Raw genomic sequence first — 22,087 nt, 5'->3', positions numbered from 1 at the left:
ATGGTAGTCAACTAAAACGAACTCCGCATGCTATGATTAAAACCATTTTTAGCCTTTAGGCCTTTCACTTCTTCCTTTGTGGTCTTCAACAAAACGGTTACATGAGACTCACTGATCTCTCACTTCCATCTTTGTGCAGCACCATGAAAGCAACTTTGTTGTCTTTTGTCCCTTTTTGAAATAATTTTGTCTGACTCTCATGCTCAGTTTGCACAACCAAGACAGAATAGTAACTAAGGCTGAGGTACGAATTCTCGATTCAGCAAGGCAAGAAGCTCCAAATGTAAGCAGAGAGGCGACTCCTGAGATTACCACAACGCCTGCAGCTCTTGCTGGTCCAAGTCCAACACGTCGGACATAAGCCGGTCTTTTCCCTGTTACGGAATCCTTTATGTAGTCAACATGGCCGTGTAAGTCCTACACTGGCTTGGCCTCAACATCTTTAGACTTCCCAGTCACGTGCGCATGATTGTGTGTTTACCAAGCTGTAGCAAATGACTTTTAGTTCCACAACAACAATTCTGATTGTTAAACAGAACATGCAGCGCTTTGCAAAAATATTACTGACACATTTCTGCTTTGTTACGACAACGAACTTTAATGTATTTTATTAGGGGACAAAAATTGTTTTCAGCCTTTTTTTAATACTCTGATATACATAATTAAATCCAGTGTACCCAATTATTTGGAGCATGGTAACTCTAGAGGAGCTACAGGTATCCACAAATCTAGCCTTTACGGAATTAAGTCAAGAAAAAGGTAATAGGGTTTTGTTTCTTGGAATAGTGTTCACATTGAAAGTTGGTTCTATAAATATGTAAATTTTAGTGTTTATGGGTTATAAACATCCAAATTATCACTTGTCTTTAATGCTGTGTTTGTACACTGATCTGTTTTGGTGTAAATATAACGTTCTCCAAACGTTAAAAAAAATAATTATTTGAAGACTGATTTAGCTAATAGAAAAAGAAAGCTATTATGATTTTAATTATCAGCCGAGTTATAGTAAGAATTGCTTTCGCTACAGTAACCTAAAAGGCCCTTTGTTTCAATTTCCAACGCTGCTCGAATTAGTTTATTACACAATAAACTAGTGTTTTAAAGAAATGTGTGAGGTTAAATCCTATTAATGTGTAATCGGGCTCCCCCTCCCGCCCGGCCCCCACGGCACGAGCTTCTAGTTCTTTCGGGCACGTAAACGCAGGGCCTGTCATGCGCGGCAGGGGGCGCTGTTGAGTCGTACAACAATGCTCAGAGAGACGGAGACGGGAGGGGGGGGGTTGTAGGAAAAAAACCAACCGGGTAGGTCGCTCTTTGTTTCTGGTTAGGGGGAAAACCAAAAGACGCTGCCGCCGGTCAGAACCCAAATATCAACATTCAAACTCTCGTGTAAGTACTTTAAGTCTTTCTGTCTCTATGAAGACACTTTTAGCTATGTTTTAGTGCTTTTGTTTGGGTATGCTTTTGCTTTAGTGGGGGGGTTTTCTAGAGAGAAAAAGCCTGACCGACATTACAGTGGCGCGGCAGTGCAATGAATGAAAATTGGTTTAGGAGAAGTACGGAGCGGTGAGCCAAGAGTACGGGAGGCGCGTTGGATCAATCAGCTCCCACAATGAGTGATGCTCCAACTTTTCACGTGTCGCCGCATCGCATCAAATATATCACCAAAAAACCCGTCGTTTTTCTTACTTTTTTGGCCTGGCAGAGCATGGCCGGGGAAGGCTAGCCGAACTAGCTCGCTAGCATGTTAGCAGCTTCTGATGTGTTGCTTCAGAGTTTTTTGGTAAATTGCTCTGAGTCGGGCGGTGTTTTTGTAGCTTCTATGATATTTAAACACTTATTTTTGTCTGAACTAGGTGTACCGTTGGTATAAATAATCTGGTTGAACACTTAGTCAATGCCGAGGTTCAGACAAAGGGTTTAAATAGTGTCATTGTAACCTTATCTGTTAAAGCCGGCTAGGCCTAGCTAACATTAGCAATGTTTGAAACAGTTTAAATGGGTGAAAACAGGCACCGACTTGTCCATGTAAACACAGCAGCAGCAGAAAGGGGGAAATTTCCTCGACTTTATTTCTTAAACTCGTCAGTTTGTAGCTTATTTGGATAAAAAAAAAAACGGCCCCTTAGTTTGTTCGCCTATTGTTATGTTGCACAAAGGGACATTTAAATAACTTCTATCACATTTCCTTTAACCTTGAACTCGTAGATTCAGCTACGTTGCCCCAGCAACATTCCACAACTGTCAAGTTTACAGGTATGGAGACGTTTAGAAACGGACACGGCCGTATTAAAAACATAAACCATCTCCATTTATGTTTACAATAAATCTAAAGCTAAGTGTTAAAGATGTGTGGATTATTCTTTAGCAGTGTGCTGAAAAAAAAATACTTATTTGACGCAAAGTATTCAGAAATTCATATCTGGAGAAACTTTGTGTAGGAAAGAATCAGCCTGTTGGTAACAGGGTTCCTGTGAAGATGGATGTTTTTTTTTTTTTTGACAGCATTTTCCAGGTATGGAGAAGTATGGAAAAATGGAGCCATTTTTAGATTTTATTCGCTATTTGTATGAGTTTAAAAATCCATCTTTAGATCTGCCAGTTTATAAACCTGTTTCCATCTTTCCAATCTTTGTGTTCAGAACCTGCAGAAGTACCTACCATAAATTCAGAGAGAAAATTTCTGTTTATTCCTTAATTCTTTAATGCATGTTTGAGAAATCTTGAATCTCCCGTGACAAACATTCACCTGTGCAAAACACCAGAGTGGACTGAGCTCCTTCAGACTAGCCTGCTGCAATTGGCAAACACCTGGAGGAACTCCACATCTGCTTGAGCTCATTGTAGGAGCTACTTCTTAGTGAAATGCTGATTAAAAACGTTGTCAAAGGGTTAATAGAGGATTGATGCTGATATGACTTTCTGAAGATGGAGTTTCATAAAGAATAGGACCTTCTTAAAGAGACAGAGGCCCAATTTAAAGTGTCAAATTACAAAGTCAAATTTCTTTCAAGTCATATTTGATATATTTAGCATTTTTAAAACTAACTGCTACTTGATTATGCTTGTAAAATGTCAGCATGTGCCCGGAAAATACATAATAAGAGATAAGATTGATGCCTTAGTGCTAACTATTATTTTTGCGCTCCACTATATCAATAATCTTGATAAACCTATTTTGTTTTTAGTCACTCTAATCTTCTCTTCTTCTTTAGGGGTACAAATTTCCGCTGCGCGTTTCCAGCTCCTTTTGAGAGATGTCGACCCCCGACCCGCCGATGGGAGGGACGCCGCGGCCCGGTCCCTCCCCGGGCCCGGGACCGTCTCCAGGAGGCATGATGGGCCCCAGCCCGGGACCCTCACCGGGCTCGGCCCACAGCATGATGGGGCCCAGCCCAGGACCACCCAGCTCCGGCCACCCCCATCCCCCACAGGGACCCTCAGGATATCCTCAGGACAACATGCACCAGATGCACAAAGTATAAATGATTTCTTTTTTTTTTATGTTTTAACAATTGCTTTTTCTTATCCTAGTGTTTTTTAAAACACACTTTTATCTCATTAATAATGTTAAACATATGCATGTGATAAATATTCAAATACTCAGTTGATAATTTTCGTCTTTATGTCTGAACATCTGGAACAGCCAATGGACCCCATGCACGATAAGGGGATGCCTGATGACCCTCGCTATGGTCAGATGAAGGGTATGGGCATGAGGCCTGGCGGACACAGCGGCATGGGGCCGCCCCCCAGCCCAATGGACCAACATTCCCAGGGTAACTCCTCTCCCTCTATTAGCTTCTCATTAACTATATATATATATATATGTGTGTAAGTAAACACAATCACGTTTTCAAACATTATTTTTTTCCCCTCGCAAGTTTCTAGTTCAGATCATTGTGTGGTTTGATTGTTACATTGGAGGTAGTACGAGACAATATCTGCTCTTCATCCTGCCAACCTGCATCAAGGAGAAACCGGCGCTTTAGAGTGTGTGTGTGTGTGTGTGTGTGTGTGTGCGTGCATGTTTGTGTGTGTGAACCCATCCAACCTGTTTCTCCTCCTCTGCTGGTGTGGATTTGGCAGAGAGAAGGAGTGTTTTATGGGCTTTAGCTTTCAGGAAACAACAAGCACAGATGCATCGACTGCGCCTTGCTAAAGTATTCACAGCCCTTGAGTTTATTTTAGTACAATAACAAACCCTTCATGTGTTTTATTGGGATTTTCTGTGATAATTGTGGAAAATTATTGTGAACTTGTAGGAAAAATCTGAAAAACTAAGTGTTATAAAACAGGTTTTGTTCCTGTTGCCATGAGCTACTAAAATTCCATTTAGCATCATTTCTATTTCATTTTTTGTATTTTTTATGCGTTTTCTTTTATGGTTTTTAATATTTTAAAGTATTGAGCACCAGGCCATTTAGAATCATGTTATGTTTATTGTTGTGTCGATGCGAAGCTTCCTGTCATGCGGAACCTTTGCATTTCCATTTTTTCTGGTATTCGCGTATATCTGATGCACAAGCGACATCCGCTAACAGCGACGGATGACAAAGCTGCTTTTCTTAGCTCACTGGTGGTTAATTTCTGCTTCGAAAACGGATTTGATTGGACACTGAAAAAAGACCATTGTTGTGTTCAAGTCATGTCAAAAGGAGTCAAACTAACTTAAAGTAGCATCTTAATGCTAAACGTGTAGCTGCAGCACAAACATCATCAATGCTAATGTCAACATCCATAGTCTACATTTCTAAAGAAGGTCTGAATGATCAGGGGTTTCCTGAAACATCTGAAAGCAGCTGAATAACATAAATAATACATGAGAAACATTAAATATCTTTGTTGTTGAGCTCATTTGTCCATTTATCCAATAATTTAGCAGCAAAACTAGTCTTTCAATTGAGAATGTTGCTTATTTTGTCTGTATGGTTTTAAATTAAAATGCAATTAATTAATTAGAGTCCCTGCAATTAACTCGATGAAAAGTTTAATGGAGTCCCTCAACTCAAAAATGTTTTATTTATCCTAAAGGGGAAACTAAATGTTTTTGTAACTCAGATAAAATCAAAATCAAAAGTTCCTCTTTGTTTTTTTTTTCTGTGACATCTCATTCAAGTCTCTCCACCGTCTTGTCGCTGTTGCTAGGATACCCCTCTCCGTTGGGCGGCTCGGAGCACGCACCCAGCCCCGTCCCAGCCAACGGCACCCCCTCTGGCCCCGGCGCCAGTCCCATGGAGGGCGGCGGGGATCCCGCTCAGAGCATGGGCCAACCCAACCGGGCTGGGCCCCCGGGACCCGGTGGACCACCGGGGCCAGGGGTCGGACCAGGTGCCGCAGGCGGACCCACCCCTTTCAACCAGAACCAGCTGCACCAACTCAGGGCCCAGATCATGGCTTACAAGATGCTGGCGCGCAATCACCCGATCCCAGAGCACCTGCAGCTGGCCGTGCAGGGCAAGAGGCCCATGCCTGGGATGCAGCAGCAGCAGCAGCAGCCGCCGCCCCCCATGCCCAACATGCCGCCCTCCGCTGGGCCTGGGGGTGGCCAGGCTGCTGGGCCCGGGCCGGGACCAGGACCAGGACCGGGACCAGCTCAGACCAACTACAACAGACCTCATGGTGAGCGAAGGAAGACCAACACAAGACATGGTATTTATTTGGTAGCAGGGAAACTTTGAACCCAAATGGTTACTTTTAGATATATTATTGAAGGTGCACCGATCCGATATCAATATCTGTATCGGCCCTGATATTGAAAAAAATTATATATCAGGTATTGGTGACAAAGTGTCACATCCATAAGGGCACATCTATTCAGTCTAATTCTATGCTTTGTGGTTTGACCGACATCATGCTTTATTGTCGCAAGAATAAATTCCCCATTGAACTTTCTGAACCATTTGAAAGAAGGTTTGTTGCAGTTGTTTTTGCTACCAAGCAAATACATTTGTAACTCAGTACATTTATGTCTGTGATTTAAAAAAAAAAAACCGGTTTAAGTGAATTCAGCTGATTTTCTGTATCAGGTTGGTATCGGCCAATGCTAAAGCGCAATTATTGGTATCAGTATCAAAAGTGAAAAGAGCAGATCGGTGCATCCTTACTGATTATCTATAAAAATGAAGGTAAATATTGTATTTTTTTTTCTTATTTTAGGGATGGTAGGTCCCAACATGGCGCCACCCGGACCCGCAGGAGTTCCTCCTGCTATGCAAGGCCAGCCTGCCAACGGACCACCCAAATCATGGCCTGAAGGTAAGCCCATTCAAATGTTTAATGTTTTTATTATTTATTTATTCCTCTGCATTTCTGTGACAAAGCAGGACGATGCTTCTCAGGGATCTACATTCAGTTAGAAAAAGACAATTAACAGCGACGATTTAAGAAAAGAAACTGGACACAAAAACGTGAAAAATAACTACGATAATGTCCCGCTTACAGTCTGAAATGGATCACGATTCATTTCATGTGCTAAACTAAAAATCAATTCTTCCCTTCCAGGACCAATGGTGAACGCCGCTGCCCCATCCAACCCTCCCCAGAAGTTGATTCCCCCCCAGCCCACCGGCAGACCCTCACCTGCTCCGCCGTCCGTGCCTCCAGCTGCCTCCCCGGTGATGCCCCCGCAGACTCAGTCGCCGGGGCAACCTGCGCAGCTCCCTCCCATGATGCTGCACCAGAAGCAGAACCGCATCACGCCTATCCAGAAGCCCCACGGGCTGGACCCGGTGGAGATCCTCCAGGAGAGAGAGTACAGGTGAGGGGGGTCCGATACGGAGCAGAACGGATCCACGTCGTTCTCATGGCTGTGGCTCCCGGCTTCAGCTTGTCGATTCCAATTTTGGCTCATTTTTCTGTAAGAACTGTAGCGTAAAGACACAAGAATGAACGGTAACGAAAATATTGAATGAATAAAAAAAAAAGAGGAAAAAATATATAGAATGTAAAAAAAGCAGTGAAAATAATAAATGAATAATAACATTTATAAAAAAAAATTAAAACTATTTGTTAGAATAAAAACTATAAAATGTAAACAGTTTTTTAAAAAATGACAGTGATTTGTTTAAAACAAGAAAAATGCCTAGAAAAAATAAAGGTAAATAAAAATTGCAGTCAGCTGATAGTAGTAAGTAAATAAAAATAAACATAAGAAGTAGAACAAATAGTAAAAGAATGGAAGTGAAAATATATATGTTAAAAATAAGAGAAAATAACAGGTGTGAAAATAATAAATATAAAACATATAAAAAGAAACATGAAGGAGAAAAAAAACTGCAGTGAAAATGATTAAAAAAAATAAAAAGTAAAAAAATATTTAAAAAGTAAAAATGTATAAAAGATGTTTGAAAAAAGAAAAATTGATGGGGAGAAAAAAGTACCTTTTTTCCAAGCATTTCTGCTGTCATTGGACATTTTTATTAGGAGCGAACCGGATCGTCTCTAAGCAAACAGACTACACAGTAACACCTTCTGCGTCGGCATGTCAGTTATGTTGAACGACTGCTTGTCATGCAGGTTATTTTGAGCCGTTCTAAGAACAACACACATCAACAGAACTCACCACAAAACAACGCAGAGAAACACTTAAAAAGCTCTTCACTGATGTTCCACAACCAACATCAGTCACATTTAACAGTTCTTCAAGCTTTGCTTATTTGTAAAATGTAATTTTGTTCCAACAGATTTAGGCAGAAGTTTTGTGAATGAAGTTGTGCTTGAGTCTTCTTTGAACAAAAAGTAAGGAGCTAAAAAGAACAGCTTGGTGTTTTTGTGCGTTGGTTTACACCTGCAACTCATACTGACCACAAGGTGTTGCTGTAGAGAAGATAACAGCTGCACAGCGGGAATATGCAGAACAAGAAGCACAATAAAGTTTAGTAAATGTAGGTTCGTCCAAGATTACTGTCCAAATCATGGACGGTTCTAAAACTCTTAAGTTTAGAGACTTTTCCAATGCTACAGAAAATTCGGGCCTTCGTTGTTGTACCGAAAATGGAAAAAATTAGTTGGTGCTTCTTTGTTTCAGGCTTCAAGCTCGTATTGTTCACCGCATCCAGGAGCTGGAGCATCTGCCTGGCTCACTTGCCGGTGATCTGAGGACCAAGGCCACCATCGAGCTCAAGGCTCTGAGGCTGCTTACATTCCAGAGACAGGTACACCGTTACAATACTGGCTTTACCATCACAATTAGTTCCTAGCAAGTTATTTAATTTTTTATTTATTTGGGGGATTTTTGCCTACAGCTGCGTCAAGAGGTGGTGGCTTGCATGCGTCGGGACACAGCTTTGGAAACCGCCCTGAACGCCAAAGCCTACAAGCGCAGCAAGCGTCAGTCTCTACGAGAGGCCCGGATCACAGAGAAACTGGAGAAACAGCAGAAGATCGAACAAGAGCGAAAACGTCGCCAGAAACACCAGGTAGAGAAGCTTTCATCAGTTAATGCTGGAGCTGGTGGATGTGTATATGCTAACTATCTGGCTAGCGTACTAGCTAACTTTCTGGCTAGCATACTAGCTATCTAACTGGTTAGCATACTAGCTATGTATCTGGTTAGCATACTAGCTATCTAACTGGCTAGCGTACTAGCTAACTTTCTGGCTAGCATACTAGCTATCTAACTGGTTAGCATACTAGCTATGTATCTGGTTAGCATACTAGCTATCTAACTGGCTAGCGTACTAGCTAACTTTCTGGCTAGCATACTAGCTATCTAACTGGTTAGCATACTAGCTATGTATCTGGCTAGTTAGCTATCAAAAACATGAGAACTCTGGGATTTTAAGTCTGATTGCGATCATGATGAATTTTTATGAACCATAGGATTGGTTTGTGCCTTTCTCCTGACAGGAATACCTCAACAGCATCCTGCAGCATGCCAAGGACTTTAAAGAATACCACCGCTCCATCACAGCCAAGATCCAGAAGGCCACCAAGGCTGTGGCTACCTACCACGCCAACACCGAGCGTGAACAGAAGAAGGAGAACGAGCGCATCGAAAAGGAGAGAATGCGGAGGCTGATGGTGAGACTTTTTTTTTTTTTTAATCCAAACACCTGATGGTCCGATAAGTCCGGGTTGAGCTCCCTCTGAACATTCCCCCAGGCTGAGGATGAGGAGGGCTACCGGAAGCTCATTGACCAGAAGAAAGACAAACGCCTGGCCTACCTGCTGCAGCAGACCGACGAATACGTGGCCAACCTCACCGAGTTGGTGCGCGCCCACAAGGCGGCACAAGCTCTCAAGGAGAAGAAGAAGAAGAAGAAAAAGAAGGTTAATGTCGCCTCTGGTAATGTCTGAACTTGAGGTTGTGATGGTGTTTCTCACGATAATTCTGTGTTTGTTTTAAGAAGCCAGATGCTGTTGAAGGCGGTGCGCCTGCTATGGGACCTGATGGAGAGGTGAGAGCTTAAAGGAAAATCTTTGTTTGCTCCCTATGGGCCACCGTCCCCTTTACCAGCTCAGCGTTTTGATTCTTCTTCTTCTCTCTTCTATCAGCCTCTAGACGAAACCAGTCAGATGAGCGACCTGCCAGTGAAGGTCATCCACGTGGACAGCGGAAAGATCCTGACAGGCGTCGACGCACCCAAGGCTGGCCAGTTGGAAGCCTGGTTGGAAATGAACCCTGGGTAATTATCATGGCGTGGTTGTTTTCTAGGGGGGAAAAAAAGGCAAACTTTTTATATGATTACGTCTTATTTCAGTTTTCTTTCCAAGGTGTTTGACACGGCATGATAAATCAAAATCGGAAATTGGAATTGGTTTGGTGCATTTCTGCTAAATATTTTTGAATCTGATGTTTATTGTAAACTGCCTAAATAACAAATGTTTAGTGGGTTGAGCTCCAAAACTGGCCAAAGGGTTTTCAGTTTGGACGTATTCAGTGACCAGCTGAGGAAATATTGGCTGATTGATCGATTCATCGGTTCTTATCAAATCAGTTTGCTTTTGCGTTCGCTTTTATAACGGAACGTTGCGTTTTCCCTGCAGCTACGAAGTGGCGCCGCGTTCAGACAGCGAGGACAGCGGCTCAGAAGACGAAGACGAGGAAGATGAGGTAGTATCCTCTGCCTCCAAATAAAACACAGTAAAAGGCGTTCGCTCCTGGTGCTCACTGTAAAAAAAAAAACAACTAAAAACTTGTTGCCAGGACGACGCGGAGGACCAGCCTCAGCCCACGACGGCTACATCCGAGGAGAAGAAGAAGATTCCAGACCCCGACAGCGAAGACGTTTCGGAAGTGGACGTCCAGCACATCATCGAGTAACTGCTAACGCTTAGCTCCGCCTCCTCTGGTGCATTTTTACATGTCGACGACTCGCTTTTCACTCGAGTTGCTGTTTTCACTCCCAGGCACGCCAAGCAGGACGTCGACGACGAATATGGCAGCGCCAGCTTCAACCGAGGCCTGCAGTCGTACTACGCCGTGGCGCACGCCGTCACGGAGAAAGTGGACAAGCAGTCCTCTCTGATGGTCAACGGGATGCTCAAGCAGTACCAGGTAAAGCGTCCACCGCCGACCGCGACTCGGCTGGTTTAAAAAAAAACAAAAAAAAAACAGGAGGGGCGGAGCTAACTGTTCCGACCGTCAGATTAAAGGTCTGGAGTGGCTGGTGTCGCTTTACAACAACAACCTGAACGGCATCCTGGCCGACGAGATGGGCCTGGGGAAGACCATCCAAACCATCGCCCTCATCACGTACCTCATGGAGCTCAAACGCATCAACGGGCCCTTCCTCATCATCGTACCGCTCTCGTAAGTCTCGGCGTGACCAGATTAACGTTTCACGGCGACGGCTGTCCGGGTGTCTCTTCCCGACACAAAGCAATCTCTTCTCTTTCAGGACTTTATCGAACTGGGTGTACGAGTTCGACAAATGGGCCCCATCCGTTGTGAAAGTCTCCTACAAGGTAAGGCGTTGCTCGGTTACCGCTTCCTCCACCTGGTGAACGGTTCTGGTTCTGGTTCTGTTTCCTGAACGCGATCCGGTCCCTTCCAGGGCTCCCCACAGGCTCGCCGCTCGTTCGTTCCCATCCTGCGGAGCGGGAAGTTCAACGTGCTGCTCACCACGTACGAGTACATCATCAAAGACAAGCAGGTCTTAGCCAAGGTAACGGCAGTCCGTTTCTGCACACAGTTATTCAGTAGGATAATGCAAGGCACTGTTTGGTTTTCTAGATTTTTTTTTTCTTTTAACAAGCATTTAAAAAATGTGGATTGTATTTGTATCCAGTCTCTAATAGCAGGTAGAAGCAACTCTGGCTGAAAGTCTTTTAGTTTGTGTCTCTACTAGTTTGTCCCGTCTGCAAACTGACAGTTTTGTCCATTTTACTTAAAAAAAGACAAACGTACAAAAAAAGTAAATCGAAACCTTGAAACAGATTTTTTTTTAATAATAATAACAATGATTTTGAGTCCAGAACCAGTAAATGTGGGTCTTCACACTTGCAGCACTTTGTACAGAGTCATAACGTTGAAATCTAAAGGTCACAAACCGCTCCGCTCCGCTCCGCCCTGCTCTGCTCTGACATTGTTTCCCCGCAGATCCGCTGGAAGTACATGATCGTGGACGAGGGCCACCGCATGAAGAACCACCACTGCAAGCTGACACAGGTCCTGAACACGCACTACCTGGCGCCGCGGCGCCTCCTGCTGACGGGGACGCCACTGCAGAACAAGCTGCCCGAGCTCTGGGCCCTGCTCAACTTCCTGCTGCCCACCATCTTCAAGAGCTGCAGCACCTTCGAGCAGTGGTTCAACGCTCCGTTCGCCATGACTGGGGAAAAGGTCGGTCAGATTTACCAAACTTTAACAGGCCGTGGCCCCCAGACGGCATCAGCCTCAGGCTGGGGGCCCCCTTTGAAAGCCCGCTGACTATTTTACAAAATATATGAAGAAATATCAACTTTTAATGTGTTTTAGTCTCTATTCAATAGTTATTGCATTCATTTAGCATAAATGCTAACCCACTCAGGATGAGGACCAATTAATCAAACACTCACACATTTGGTTTTTAGCTTTGATTCAAAGGCGTTTTGGACGTTTGCTCCAGATTAGCAGAGCGTATAAAAAGCTAATAAATGTCGTTTGACCACAAAGGTGGACCTGAATGAAGAGGAGACCATCCTGATCATCCGACGTCTGCACAAGGTGCTCCGCCCGTTCCTGCTGCGCCGGCTTAAGAAAGAGGTGGAGGCCCAGCTGCCAGAGAAGGTAACCATAGAAACATGAAAACCATAGAAAACCTGAGGGTTTTTTTATGTTCTAGCATGTGTTTTGGTTTTTTTTTAATCTCCCCTCATCTGTCGCTGCAGGTGGAGTACGTGATCAAGTGCGACATGTCGGCCCTGCAGAGAGTTCTGTACCGCCATATGCAGGCCAAAGGCGTTCTGCTGACCGACGGCTCGGAAAAAGACAAGAAGGTAACGCCGTCGTTTTGTAAAAAAAATAAAATCTTATCTTAATAAAATCAGGAAAATCTTTAAAAATGTTTCAATTTTAGTTTGTTTAGTTGGTTCTGCATAAAGTTCTTTTATGTTTTCAGGGTAAAGGCGGGACGAAGACGCTGATGAACACCATCATGCAGCTGAGGAAGATTTGCAACCACCCCTACATGTTCCAGCACATCGAGGCACGAAGCTGCACCAGCAGTGACGTTCTGTAAACGCACCAACGTTTCTGGAATACTAAAGTTTACATTTTATTTGTAGGAGTCCTTTTCCGAGCATCTCGGCTTCTCCGGAGGAATCGTGACTGGGTACTTACAACTAAACTCTCATTCCTTGCGCAGGAATGTGTATGTAGATATGACGACTAACTGTTTTTTGTTGGGGGTTTTTTTTGTTAGACCTGATCTGTACCGTGCCTCGGGAAAGTTCGAGCTGCTGGATCGCATCCTGCCCAAGCTGAGAGCCACCAAACACAAAGTGCTGCTTTTCTGCCAGATGACGTCGCTCATGACCATCATGGAGGACTACTTCGCTTACCGCAACTTCAAATACCTGCGTTTGGATGGTATGAAAATAAAAAAAAGTTACTTTATGTGCAAAAATAAACCTTGTGACGTCAAAAGGTTTGTTTTTGTTTCTAGGAATTGAATACAAAAAGAAATCATAATACAAAGATTTATTAAATGCAGATCAATACAGTTTGAACATTAATTTGAGTGAACATGACTTGCAGGTGTTGAAAATCAAAATTCAGTTCCTCAGATATGTATTGAATTAAGATCATTTTTATTTTAAAACTAAACATAGGTTATGTTATGTAATGCATGATCAATGGGAAACTGGAAGGTCATTGCTGGTTAAAACGTTCTGCATCCAGTGTAAATTGATAGAAAGTTGAGTGGAAGGAAAAAATGTGGCTGAAAGCTAAGGTGAGAGTCTGTAACATCCAAGAAGTTCATCACCACATTAATGCAATAAATGTTTTTTTATTTATCATTCTGTGCTATGCTTGAACAAAAGAAAGTGTTGTTATTATTAATTTTATTTTTATTATTATCTTAATTAATTCAAACGGAGGCCTGACCTAGTGTGGGTGGATAGGCTGTAGAGCAAATACTGTATGCAAATAATTGTCAGTTGGCCAAAATTCCTGAATTCAAATCCTTTAAAATAAAATTAAAATCTGAACTAAATCTCTCACTTTTTAATGAGTGCATATGGGATTATTTTTAGCGTTAATTACTCTAGTAAATTAACCGTACTATCTTTAGGTTTATTCAGAGAAAATGTAATAAATAAAATAAATGTAATGTAATGTGGAGTGAAACCACTTTTCTCTTCAATCCTTACCGGATTAGTGTGAAAATCATTAGATAAAACAGAATAAAAAAAAAGAGTAAAGCAGAAGTGATAAAAAAAAAAAAGTATGAGAAATAGCTGAAAATGTTCAGAACGATGTTCCTTCATCAACCCTCTGTTGGAATTTGGATGTATTTTTATTTTTGCATTTTTGCAGCACGTTTTTATTTCTGGCCCCTCAGGTACCACCAAAGCAGAAGACCGTGGCATGTTGCTGAAAACCTTCAACGACCCGGCCTCGGAGTACTTTGTGTTCCTGCTGAGCACCAGGGCAGGAGGTCTGGGGCTGAACCTGCAGTCTGCCGACACCGTCATCATCTTCGACAGCGACTGGAACCCTCACCAGGTGAAGCCCAGGATCACAGGAAGTGGTCTAAACCAATCATTCTGCTGGGCAACAGTAATAACCGCTGGGGAAGATGGTGCAATATAAGGCGATACACTGATCTCACGATAATATTCCGCTCACGATACGATATACATCACGGTATTCAGCAAACGATACGATTTGATATGATTCAATACATTAAGATTTTCTGAGGTTTTAGAGGGACAGAGTGATTTTGGTGACATTTTGTGACTGATCCATGAACTTTGATTGAACTGATGGTGCAATAGTGGCGTAATAAATGTTGTTTTTGTTCTACATTTGCTTTGTTTAAATGTTAATTGCTTTGTGTATTTGGTCATGCAGAAAAGGAAACTTTTTGTCTTATTCACTTATATTAGATAATGCAATTTATCCATTTCTTTATTTAATTAATTGTTACTTGGTTGTTCCATGTGATTTTTTTAATGTACATATGCAACTGGGTAAAAAATGCTGTGTGTCATAGCCGTCATTTAATTCATGTAAATATTACATAAAACTCAAAGTAGGCTTTAATGTATCGATACTCACAGGTGAAAAATTGATACTTTCTGAGGAAAAAAATCAAGAAATATTGTGGAATCAATAAAATTACACAGCGCTGGTATAATAATAATAATAACCAAGATGTTTTTGGTATGAGAGGCTTCAGCATGACAATCTCATGACATGCTAACAGCTCAATATTCAGGCAGCAGAGACGACATTTGATGGCAACAAGTCCAGGATGACACAATAGGTTGTTAACTAATCCAAGGCTCCGTTTTAAATCCGTCTTGTTCTGACTTCAGTTTTTTTCTCATGTCTGAACCGATGTTCTTTGCTCTTTCGTCACAGGATCTTCAGGCTCAAGACAGAGCGCACCGCATCGGGCAGCAAAACGAGGTGCGCGTGCTCCGCCTCTGCACCGTCAACAGTGTGGAGGAGAAGATCCTGGCGGCAGCCAAGTACAAGCTGAACGTGGACCAGAAGGTCATCCAGGCCGGCATGTTTGACCAGAAGTCCTCCGGCTACGAGCGGCGAGCCTTCCTGCAGGCCATCCTGGAGCACGAGGAGCAGGACGAGGTCAGGAGCTGGTCTTACCGCGAGGCGTCTGTTCATACTTAAAAAGTCTTAAGTCTGATAGCATCTATCTAAAGGAGGCCTGATGCAATAAGAAATTTTGCCAGATGACAAATTGTCCCAGCAATTATTGCGATAAGCGATAATATTGTCGTTTTGACACCATTTTCAAGTATTATAACGATGGCATAATAACGAATGTTTGTCCTTTCAGACTTTTATGCTTTAACTTTGTGAAGAAAACTTCGCTTTGAAATTGTAAGATATTTTAAATATCTAAAATCAATAAATAAAATGGAAATAAAAACCAAATGCAACTGAAACCAGAAATAAAATGGATTATAACATCTCTGTAAGAAATATTTTAATTGAAAATATATTATGATGTGAACTTACATTTAATTTAGCAAGCAATTAATGGATAAATTGCTTATTGCGACAGGCTTAATTTAAAAAATAAAGCTGTAAAAAGTCTTAAATTTACATAGTTAAAATCAAGGCCTTAAAATCTCTTAAATCCATTTAAAAAGATATAAGTTGGCCTTAAATTTGCTAATCACAGGTCTTAAATTTTGTCCTGGCAGGACTATTTACTCACATATATTGCATGCAGTTTATTTTTCTCACTGGACTTTTCTGTCAGGAAAACATTTGAGTTGTGTCCAGACATCTTCTGTCCATTCTGTGGCTCGAGCCAGTTGAGCTTAGCATTAATTAGCTTCCAGTTAGCTGGTCAGTGGCAAGCTAGCTTTTTTTATGTCAGTCGTGTGTGTTGGATTCGACACACATGGAATAACAAACAAGTCATCATCAATCGGGGTGAAAATAAACACAGCTAACTAGCTGCTAATACATCCTTGCTAACTAACTAGCTAACGTTTTTGCGTAAAAAGAAAATTAATAACAAGTTACCGCCGCCCTGGGGTGCCATTCCATATGATTCTATGTGCATTTTTGGCAAAACATCTTGGTCTTCATCACAAATCTCTGCTGTGATGCAGGTCTTCAGTTTCATTCATAACGGTTGTGATAAACGTCTTAAAGATCCTTAAGTTTGAGTTTGTGAAATGTGCAGAAACCCTGAGCAGGAAATGAAAGAAAAATCTTTTTCCTTGCAGGAGGAGGACGAGGTGCCAGACGATGAGACCGTCAATCAGATGATTGCAAGAAGTGAAGAAGAGTTTGAGCTTTTCATGGTAAGTTTAGTTTCTTTTTTCTTTTTTTTGCAGATTAGTCACTGATATTTGCGGAATTGGATTCTAATCTGCCCCGTTTGGGTTGCAGCGAATGGACCTGGACAGGCGCCGCGAGGACGCCCGCAACCCCAAGAGGAAGCCACGCCTGATGGAGGAGGACGACATGCCAGGCTGGATACTGAAGGACGACGCCGAGGTGGAGAGGCTGACCTGCGAGGAGGAGGAGGAGAAGATGTTCGGCCGCGGCTCCCGTCAGCGCAAGGAGGTGGACTACAGCGACTCGCTGACCGAGAAGCAGTGGCTCAAGGTGGGACAGAGAAAACCTCCGAGGGTTCACAACGGGTTCGGAGACGACCTTCTGACTCACCGCCCTGCTCCTTCTTTAGGCCATAGAAGAAGGAAACCTGGAGGACATAGAGGAGGAGGTGCGGCACAAAAAGACGACCAGGAAACGCAAGAGAGAGCGCGACCACGACGGCAGCCCGGCCACGCCCAGCTCCAGCCACCGTGGCCGGGACAAGGACGACAGCGGGAAGAAGGCCAAGAAACGCGGCCGGCCGCCGGCGGAGAAGCTCTCCCCCAACCCGCCGACCCTCACCAAGAAGATGAAGAAGATCGTCGACGCCGTCGTCAAATACAAGGACGGGTAAGACCGGCGGAACGCCCCCGAGTCAGAGGAAACCTCGTGATCGTTACCAACGTTCACGTGTTGAAGTATCTGGAGCTCAGAACTAGAACTGCTGCAAAAAATTACATGATAAATTAAAAGAAGTTCAATAATTTCCATTTGCTTGATTTATAGTTTTTCTCTTTTCTCTCTCTTTCTACTAAAAACTGGACGATAAAAGTCTTCAGTCTGGTGCTTTGGTCTCAGCCAGACCTTTTTTTTTTTCGAATGGCAGTTTTATTTACAGAGACTTCATGATTCATTTTATTTGTTGTTTCAGTTGTTTTTTTTTATTATTTCTATTTATAATGTCTTCCAAATCTAGTGTTAAATATTCATTACAATTTGAAGTTTATTGATCTCTGACAATATGTTCTTGTATTATTATGTAATTATCAACATAGTCCCTGAAAATGGTATCAAATCAACAATATCATCGTTTATCGCGATAACTTCTGGGACAGAATTTATCGCAACAGGTCTAGTCAAAACCGAGGTGTTTGTGACCGATTCCAATCTCCAGTTATTCGGGTTTCTGGTCTACAGATTTCTCTAGAACAACAATAATTAAGAAAGTAAATTACAACACAGTCCACAAGTAACATGGCCGACACCCTTCGCCACCCGACATTCTGTCATTTTTGTTTTTTTCTTGCCGACATGTTGGCTCTCTTGTTTTGGTCCCAACCGACCCAGACCGGTCATTTTCCACGCTCGAGGCTGAAGCTCTGGTTTTCTCCCCACAGTAATGGCCGCCAGCTGAGTGAAGTCTTCATCCAGCTGCCGTCTCGCAAGGAGCTGCCGGAGTACTACGAGCTGATCCGCAAACCGGTGGACTTCAAGAAGATCAAGGTGAGGAAGAAACACGGAACGGCTTCGCGCTTCGCTCCTCTTCGCTCCTCTTGGCTCCTCTTCCCATTCACTCTCTCCGCCCCTCCCTGCTGCTTTCAGGAGCGGATCCGCAGCCACAAGTACCGCAACCTCAACGACCTGGAGAAGGACGTGATGCTGCTGTGTCAGAACGCCCAGACCTTCAACTTGGAGGGCTCTCTGGTGAGATCCACCGCAAACCCGTCTGGCTTGTTTTCCCGTCCCGATTTTAAAAGCGTCAACTGTGACTCTTCCAGATCTACGAGGACTCCATCGTGCTCCAGTCCGTCTTCACCAGCGTGAGGCAGAAGATCGAGAAAGACGACGAGAGCGAGGGAGAGGAGAGCGAGGAGGAGGAGGAAGAGGAGATGGATGAAGGCTCAGAGTCTGAATGTGAGGAGGAGAGAGAGAGAGAAAGAGAGAGAAGCATCGTTTTGTTGTTTTTTCTTCACATCTTTGTGTTTTGTCCCCTTCAGCTCGATCGGTGAAGGTGAAGATCAAGCTGAGCCGGAAGGAGAAGGGCGACAGAGGGGGCAAAAGTCAGAGGCGGAGGGGCCGCGGCTCCCGGGCCAAACCCGTTGTCAGCGACGACGACAGCGAGGACGAGCAGGAGGAGGTGAGGGAGACGCTGGAGACAGGGTTAACCTGATTGGGATATGAGAGGGAAAAGAAAATGTAGGACAGGAAACTATTCCCAGAGTTGATGTCCTTATTTTCCTTCCTCCATGTTTTTTCTTTTCCTCCTCCTATTTTTGCTTCCTTTTTCCCATTTTTCATTCCTTTCTGCACTTTTTTCTTGTATCCTTCTTATCATCTGTCCTTCATTCGTTCCACTCGTCTTTCTTTTGCTTTCTCTTTCTGCATTTTCTTTTGTTCGTTCTTTCTTACTTTCTCTTTTTTTTTCTTTTTTCTTTCTTTCTTCCTTTCGTTCTTTCTGTATCAGCTTTTCTCTCTTTATTCCTTTCTTTCACCTCTCTTTGTCCTCTGTCTTTTTCTTTTTGCATTGTTCTTTTTCTTTCTCCCCTTAGACCTTTCGTTTTTTTTCCTTCTCTTTTTTTCTTTTCTTCCTTTCTCCCTCTCTCTTTCTTTCTGCCTTTCACTCTGAATTTCTTTTGCCCTTTCATTTTTTCTTCCTTCCTTCCCTGTTCAATTAGCTGCTGTAAATGTGCAGGAAGTCGTATTTCCATCTTAACGTGGATTGAGATCTGTAGGAATGTGAGTGAGGAAAAGACTGGGCTCATGTTGAACATTTCTTATTTGTTTACAGTTTAACATAAATCTATGTGTTCAGTTTGTTTTGTATGGAAAGCAGTAAATATCTTGTTTCTCTCTGCAGGAGCGCTCAGCCAGTGGCAGTGAGGACGACTGAAGCGAATCCCGTCGCTACACTTGACTTTATATTTCACTAGACGCAGCAGGGAGGCGACCAGAGGAGAGGCCTAGTTTTACCTAGACGAGCTGATTTTTAGTGTCACAGTCAGCATTTAAGTATACCATTAATTAAAAAATATGAACGCTATGGACCATCTATTTCATATTTAAACCATGTCCCATAATGAACGGTAGTGTCTTTTTCTTTTCTTTTTCCTGTAAGTGAAACCTTGACAGAGCCCGAGTCATCATGGACAGATCACGGGCAAACAAAGCAGCTGTGGTTTTTGTTGTTAATTCTTTCTTTTTTTATTATTATTATTTTTATTTTTTTTTTAATTATAATTCAAATTGACATACATTTTTTTGTCGTCTTCTTCGTTGAGACAAAGTGTACTGCATTCCTTGAAGTCCCTTTTGGATGCATGTTTGTGGAAATGCGCCTGGATGTGTCTTCGCTGTTTAATTTAATGACGAGGACGGGAACTCGGTCCGTCCCGCCGCCGCCTCCTCCTTCTCAGGTCACGTTTAGTAAAGGGGAGCGTGGGGACAGGACCTTTTTCTCGTGTCACTGTCACTGGATTCCATAAAGTACAATAAAGACATCTCAACTCATCCGTTAATACGCCTGATCTGTTGCGTCTCTCTGTCGTCTTCAGAAGTCACCGGATGTAATTTACAGATTGTTGGAGAGCATTAGTGAATGAACCACATTTGTTTTATTTATGAAGTATATGTTGGGGGGGGATACAGAGAACAAACCAAGACCAATAATGAAATAAAATCATTATTAAAAATAAAACACAGATTGCAATCTAACAGCATTTTTAAAAGGCAGTATTTTCTGTTTTCCAGTCACATAGTCTCATTTTAGAGCACAATAAAGTAACTGTTACTTTCGACTGTTGTAAAAAATACTATATATCAATTATGTACAACAACCTATTAGGGCCATTGTAGGTAGAAAATAAGACGTGGAAATTTCAGAGTTTGAAAAGTTTACCATTTTGCTGAATAGTTTTGGAGCAACGACTGAAAAGGCCTGAAAGCTTCAGTTTGGTTTTTGGTACAGACTTCTCCCTGCATTGACTCCATCTGTCCACTAGGGGGCCCCATGAGAGCCTCCTCTCGTCCTCATCGTTTCTTTCGCCTTTTTCTCAGTCGTTCTTAACTTTTCACAGCAGGCTCAGTTACTTTCTGTTGAAAGAGGACTCCCCAGTTCTCAGCTGAGACCTGCGGACTCCAGATGATTTCTGTCACACAGAACAAAACTGCTGGAGCTCCTGTGAAAATGCTGTTGGCTACTCCGACGACCAGTTTAAGTCCCATTTTCCTAACACTTTTATAAAAATATTTTATTACTCTGCATTTCCATTGACTATAATTGCGAAATTTGACATTTTGAAAATAAATTCACTTAATGGACACACCACAGTTTAAAAAAATAACTTGTTTTTTGATAAAATGTTTTGACTCTTAAGGTGAAAGTTTTTTTTTTCCTTTTTTTTTGGTGGAGAGGGTTGCCATATCGAAATTGGCTTATTTGAAGAACTTTTTGCGTCACAACAGTCCCATGATCAACAACTGGATGTTGTCACTGGCACAAACTACGAAGAAGACCACGACAGGAAGTTGTAGGTGGAGGATCTCGCTACATGTTTTTTAATTACTTATTCACGTTTGTTTTTTATTGCGTTTCTTATTTAATGGAAACACCACATTTGCAGTTCTTTTTTTTGTTTGCTGACATTAGCAGAATATTGACAAAGTTTTGTGCTCATTTGTAATGGAAACGAAGCTACTATTACGTGAATAATGCCTTCATGTAATGAGATAAATCATCTGAACTTCACTTCACATTAACCAGATTCTCTGCAGTCGGTGTGAACTGAAGTCTGATATTTTCCGGTGAACATGACCGTCTGTCCCATTGCAAAACGAAAATGTTTAAATGTGATTTATGATGGTCTCATTTTTAAAACCTAAAAACCAGACAGTTTGGGGTGTGTCCTCTTTTGAGAACCACTGTACTTATTTTTAAAACTTATAATTTTGACCATGTGTGGGGAGAAAAAGGAGGAAAAATTAATAATTTCCAACTTGTTTGATTCTTGCTTCTAAAAGCCATTCCTCTCCAAATGGTCGGATTAAATCATTAAAAACCATAAATTAATTTTAATGCCGTAATTATAACTGCATTGAGTGAGACCACACTTCAACTGACAGGCTCAACTTTCCTGGGGAAAAAAAAAAAGAATTTTGCAGGGAATATTTCCTCCCCTCACACACCCACACGCCCCTCTCCTTCTTCACCGTCTCGGAGCACATGCCTCAGCACTTGAACAAACACAGAGCCGGGTCTGCAGAGTGTCTGAGGCCGTTTAAAGGAACCTCAACTCTGCAAGCAGAACCCCAGTTTATCGCCCCAAATTCAGACCCTTTCAGTCCACACCCCGCCGTCGCTTCTGGGTAATGAATTTGTACTTTTCTCCCTTCGCTTTCTGTAATTGCTCGTTGTTTTTGTCACTTCTCACCTGATACGTTTGCTTATTTTCTAGAAGTGAATTAAAGCAATTCATTACAAAAAATCAAAATCTTACCATGTACATTTTTTTCTAGCTCCTAATGCATATATCTCTGCAAAAACAGCTACTGAATCAAAGAGTTTTTTCTTTTGCTTTTTTTTTTTTTTTTTTTTTTTCTTTTTTCTTTTTTTTTTTTTTTTTTTTTTTTTTTTTTTTT

The 22,087-nt window shown here is 42.3% G+C and overlaps 1 protein-coding gene across 3 annotated transcripts; it reads left to right on the top strand.

The window, feature by feature from the left end:
• Positions 1 to 1,260: 1,260 nt before the first annotated feature.
• On the top strand, positions 1,261 to 19,968 carry smarca4a (SWI/SNF related BAF chromatin remodeling complex subunit ATPase 4a). Of its 3 annotated transcripts, XM_016675479.1 has the most exons (35): positions 1,261 to 1,389; positions 2,209 to 2,256; positions 3,216 to 3,479; positions 3,647 to 3,779; positions 5,149 to 5,622; positions 6,160 to 6,258; positions 6,505 to 6,760; positions 8,030 to 8,156; positions 8,247 to 8,420; positions 8,851 to 9,024; positions 9,106 to 9,273; positions 9,351 to 9,401; positions 9,499 to 9,629; positions 9,991 to 10,057; positions 10,151 to 10,263; positions 10,354 to 10,501; positions 10,593 to 10,756; positions 10,845 to 10,911; positions 11,001 to 11,111; positions 11,546 to 11,788; positions 12,101 to 12,214; positions 12,316 to 12,423; positions 12,546 to 12,632; positions 12,712 to 12,758; positions 12,849 to 13,015; positions 13,992 to 14,155; positions 15,017 to 15,244; positions 16,360 to 16,437; positions 16,526 to 16,744; positions 16,824 to 17,083; positions 17,851 to 17,956; positions 18,056 to 18,157; positions 18,232 to 18,367; positions 18,451 to 18,590; positions 19,311 to 19,968. In XM_016675479.1, exons 3-35 carry the CDS (start codon positions 3,258 to 3,260, stop codon positions 19,341 to 19,343), a joined length of 4,911 nt encoding a protein of 1,636 aa, XP_016530965.1. In that variant the 5' UTR covers positions 1,261 to 1,389; positions 2,209 to 2,256; positions 3,216 to 3,257; the 3' UTR covers positions 19,344 to 19,968. The 3 variants fall into 3 exon arrangements, with proteins under 3 accessions (XP_016530965.1, XP_007560396.1, XP_007560395.1); XM_007560334.2 differs by lacking the exon at positions 2,209 to 2,256 and having other exon boundaries at positions 9,354 to 9,401; XM_007560333.2 differs by lacking the exon at positions 2,209 to 2,256 and having other exon boundaries at positions 1,262 to 1,389.
• The last annotated feature ends 2,119 nt before the right edge of the window (positions 19,969 to 22,087 follow it).

This window comes from Poecilia formosa, unplaced genomic scaffold (assembly GCF_000485575.1).
Source record: "Poecilia formosa unplaced genomic scaffold, Poecilia_formosa-5.1.2 Scaffold114, whole genome shotgun sequence".
In the NCBI taxonomy this organism is placed as follows: domain Eukaryota; kingdom Metazoa; phylum Chordata; class Actinopteri; order Cyprinodontiformes; family Poeciliidae; genus Poecilia; species Poecilia formosa.
Note: the sequence above shows the minus strand (reverse complement) of the source record. Positions and strands in the feature narration are given on the sequence as shown.